Source organism: Mesitornis unicolor, unplaced genomic scaffold, assembly GCF_000695765.1.
Source record: "Mesitornis unicolor isolate BGI_N332 unplaced genomic scaffold, ASM69576v1 scaffold44706, whole genome shotgun sequence".
Lineage (NCBI taxonomy): Eukaryota > Metazoa > Chordata > Aves > Mesitornithiformes > Mesitornithidae > Mesitornis > Mesitornis unicolor.
This window is the reverse complement of record NW_010191128.1, coordinates 1-4,497: the sequence shown is the minus strand read 5'-3', so window position 1 is coordinate 4,497 and position 4,497 is coordinate 1. Positions and strand designations below refer to the sequence as shown.

The 4,497-nt window shown below is 44.8% G+C and overlaps 1 protein-coding gene across 1 annotated transcript in view; it reads left to right on the top strand.

Annotated features, from left to right (window-relative positions):
• The window catches only part of HYKK (hydroxylysine kinase), a 5,111-nt gene extending 782 nt beyond the window's left edge, over window positions 1-4,329 (top strand). Inside the window, exons 2-4 of the mRNA XM_010186647.1 lie at window positions 305-447; window positions 2,979-3,162; window positions 3,845-4,329. Coding sequence (XP_010184949.1) covers window positions 305-447; window positions 2,979-3,162; window positions 3,845-4,329 — 812 coding nt within the window. The remainder of the gene's footprint in view (window positions 1-304; window positions 448-2,978; window positions 3,163-3,844) is intronic.
• The last annotated feature ends 168 nt before the right edge of the window (window positions 4,330-4,497 follow it).

The following is a 4,497-nucleotide window of genomic DNA, read 5'->3' as shown; positions in this document are numbered from 1 at the left end:
CATTCCTGAGACCTCCTGTTCTGCTGGAAGACTCTGTAAGTGGGGGTCAGCGGGCACTGGAGCAAACCTGCTGTGTGCAGGCAGTTCCAAGCACAAGGACTGGAAGTCCAGCATAGATTGCAAGGGTGTTAAGGTTTGGACATCATCAGACAACACTTCAGTAAATCACATCTTTGAATGTAATCTGTCCTATCAGCTACATCTCTGTACTTCTACACTGGGATAAACCTTTTTTTTGTTGTCCTCTGGCATTAACTAATAGCACATATTGAAGTGACTGACTGCACCTCTCTCTGCTTGTTAGATACTGGACATGGGAACAAAAAGTACATGGTCAGGATGCTGACTTACCTGCCAGGTACGCCTGTAGCAAAAATTGCTACAAACGCTCAGATTTTCTATGAGATTGGTAAATTAGCTGCCAGTCTGGATAAAGCTCTCTCAGAGGTGAGTTTTTGTTACTCTGGCCTCGCGACCTTGTTTCTCAATTATTTTCTCCTCTGTATTTCTTCTTGTGCTTGCTCTCGGCTTTCCTGATCTGCAAAATTCAAGCTGGTGAATGCAGATGTCAGTTTAACTCATGGGTCAGGGGCCAACCTCCAGGCTGGCCGTTACTGAAGAATTTCCAAGTACCATAACCAGCTGGTGCTTATCACAGGGTATTGGCGATCCTCGTACAGTCCATTCTTGTACCATGAACAGGGAGATAAGAAGAATAAGGGAGATAAGAATCTCCTTTTACTTGTGCAAAACTGACCTCTTTGGTGTTTCAGACCTGGCAAATAAGGATAAGGAGAGTGAACCCTAGGGTGCTCAAATTAGAAGCAAGTAAAGCTTGTTTCAAAGCACTTTTGTACAGTGCACATCAGGCACAGCTGGCTGATCTGTTATTTTGAATTAATTGTGACTTGCGCTTTTTTCCCTGGTCGTTACAACTGTGGCCATTTAACATCGGCAGCAGTTGGTTCCTGTTCTACAGTGCCAGCTGTGCTAAGGAACTGATTTGTTACACTTTTCTCATTTGTACCACTTCCAGTCACGTAATTTTAATGCAAAGTAAGTTCTTTACACAGAATAATAAAGCTGATAAATCAGTCAGTAATTAAGTTTGATACATAAAAGAGCTCTTGCATTATTTATTGCCTTTCATTAACCTTTCCTTCTCATGTTCTGGCTGCTGGCTTCAGACAATTATGAAATGTGAATTGCCAGCTTTACTAACCACATTCTTAAATTACAAGAGCATCTTTCAGTTGGGACAAATAATTTACTGCTGCCTTCCAGCACTCTGGTCACGCTCTTATAATGCGATTAGAACAATTTATATAGACCAGCTAGTCTCAAAATATGCCTGTGACTTGTCCTGCCAAGGAGTAAAAGGTTGATGAGAACGCAAATTTTGACAGAAAAGGCTCCTTATGCCCTTAACATATGGATTATTATCTACTATGGTTTGTCATTTAAAAGAAAGAAAATTACAGTCATTACTGTTAAAACTTCAGAATATCATTGACACTAGAAATAATACCAAAGGTGTTATACCAAGATACAGCCCGTCTTTTCTACCCAGTTAACTTTCTTCAACTTGACAGGAAAGCAACGTGTCGTGCTTTGTTTTGCGCAAAAAACAGTGTTCCATCACTTTGTCTGTTGGTGCCTCCTTTTGCCTCACATCCTCTAAATGGAAATCATTCAAGTTTATGGCTTAAAAGTAAAGTGACTGTCTATGGCCTTACAGTACCAAGGGCTCATGCTTTTTATTATCCTTCACACACCTGACATCCTGTTTACAGCTTGCTGGAATATCTGGTTTGCGCTGTGAGGACTGCAGATGGCATTCTTCTTCCTAGTGTGGTGCTTTATACAGCATTGAGGACCCTGTGTTGTGATGTTTGGTTTAGGCTTGATCTTGTTCCTTACCTTTTCATACACAGTTCCAGTTTTGACTCATTTAGCTAGCTTTGAGAGCCTTAATAGAACCATAGAATGGTTTGGGTTGGAAGGGACCTTAAAGCTCATCCAGTCCAACCCCTGCCATGGGCAGGGACACCTCCACCAGACCAGGTTGCCCAAAGCCCTGTCCAACCGGGCCTTGAACACTGCCAGGGAGGGGCATCCACAACTTCCCTGGGCAACCTGTGCCAGGGTCTCACCACCCTCACAGTAAAGAATTTTTTCCTAATATCCAGTCTAAATCTGCCCTCTTCCAGTTCAAAACCATTCCCCCTCATTCTGTTGCTACCTGCCCTTGTAAAAAGTCCCTCCCCACCTTTCCTGTAGGACCCCTTCAGGAACTGGAAGGCTGCAACAAGGTCCCCCTGGAGCCTTCTCTTCTCCAGGCTGAACAGCCCCAACTCTCTCAGTTGGTCCTCGTAGGGAAGATGCTCCAGCCTCTGATCACCTTAGTGGTCCTCCTCTGGACCCACTCCAACAGCTTGATGTTGTTCTTATGTTCTGAATGCAATACTCCAGGTGGGGTCTCACCAGAGCAGAGCAGAGGAGCAGAATCACCTCCCTGGATCTGCTGGCCACACTTCTTGTGATGCAGCCTAGGATGTGGTTGGCCTGCTGGGCTGCAAGCGCATGTTGTCGACTTATGTTGGGTTTTTCATTGACTGACATGCCCAACTCCTCCTCGGGACTGCTCTTGAGCCAAGAGAGCATCTTAACATCTAATTACAAGTATGGGTTTCTTTTTAAGAGGAAGGCAGTTCTCCTAGTAGGAAGGTGGATTTGTTTTGTACCTAAGTATGGGGAAAAACTCATTCAGGTTGTTGCAGATACCAAGATGCTTGCCTTAATCATTATTCAAGTTACTCTTTTACTTGTTGATACAAAGAAATAGTAAAAATCATGGTGCTTTTCAGTGACTCTCGTTAGAAACCTGTGGAAGTTAAAAGGGGCTTTGAATCAAAACCTTTAATTGTAAAAATAGGATTTTTACTTATGGCCTATTTTATCTTGTGCTTTTTCCAAAGAAATTCCATCATCCATCAGTAAAAAGTCTGCATCGGGGTCAGTTCATTTGGAACCTGGCAAATGTTCCCCTTCTAGATCAGTACATTTACGCCCTGGGCCAGAACCAATACCGTGAAGTTGTGGAACAAGTTATTGAGCAGTTCAAAGGGAAAGTAATACCCAAGCTAAGCTGTTTTCGAGCCTGTGAGTCTTTTATTCTTATTGTAATTGTTGAACTGTGACACTGAAATTACTGACAGGGGTTTGGGTCTGTAGAGAAGGTGAAAAAAACAAAAAGAGAAATCTCCTTTACCCATATCCAGACATGTGCAGGTACTGTGCTGGATGAGCCCGGCGCAGAACAGGCCAGGAGGACTGTGCTGTCCACAGGCAGGTTCAGTTCTTGAGCTTTCTGATGAGTTTGCTTTCAGTTAAGGCAATGATTTCATGCTGCTCTTCCGGCTTAATATGATTGTATGGGGTACGCTGCTTCCTTTTATAAAAGCCCAAAGAGTGATTTAACTGTATTTTTGGTTTAACTGTATTTTTGGAATTCATCTCACACTGATGTTGATGATAATTCAACAATTTGAAAACGGCTATTTTGCATTTGGGAAACATGTAGCATATCACAGGTGATACGAGACCAGACTGGGATCTCATCACACTGCCTTGATCTGTTGCTGTCTGGTCACCCGTTCCTCGGAGCCGTAAGGCTGTGAAAGACATTCTTGATGTCGAGGGACACTAGTATGGTTTTGTAGTTGAGTGTTTGTTTGAGCCTCTGTGTATCTTTTAAAAGCTGTTTCATTGAGAAATTAAAAAAAAAGTTAGATTCTGCTGTTCAGTAATTATTAAATACTGTTTCTATTTCATCTTTGTTTAGGTATTAATCACGGAGATCTTAATGACTACAACATTCTCATAGAGTCCAGTTCTGCTTCTCTGGACAATCCTCAGTACAGAGTGTCTGGCATCCTGGATTTCAGCGACATGAGTTACGGGTACTATGTATTTGAAGTTGCAATAGCTATCATGTACATGATGATCGAGAGCCCAGATCCTCTGCGTGTTGGAGGGCATGTCCTCGCAGGGTTTGAAAGCGTCCTGCCGCTCACAGAGGACGAGAGAGGGGCTCTGTTTCTCTTGGTGAGTGGGAGGTTTTCCCAGTCCCTTGTCATAGCAGCCCACACTACACTGCTGTACCCAGAGAACAAGGAATATCTGATGACCACAGCCAAAACCGGGTGGAAACACCTACTGGCGATGTTTGAGGTGGGCCAAGCAGCAGTGGAGAAGGCGTGGTTTGAGACTGCCGAAGCGTACAGGGACTCCGCACCGGCCGAGTACCCCGAGGTACTTGCGCGGTGACGCCTGACTCTATTGCAATAAAGGCAGTGCTCCTTGTGCCGGAGCGTGTCCAGCGCGGTGTGTGCCGGGGCGAGGTGAAGCGATCGGCGCCGGTGCTCGGTCTGTGTTCCCGTCACGGGCCCGCGGCGGCTCTGGGCCTGCGCCCCTCCCTGCAGCGCCGAGGGGGCG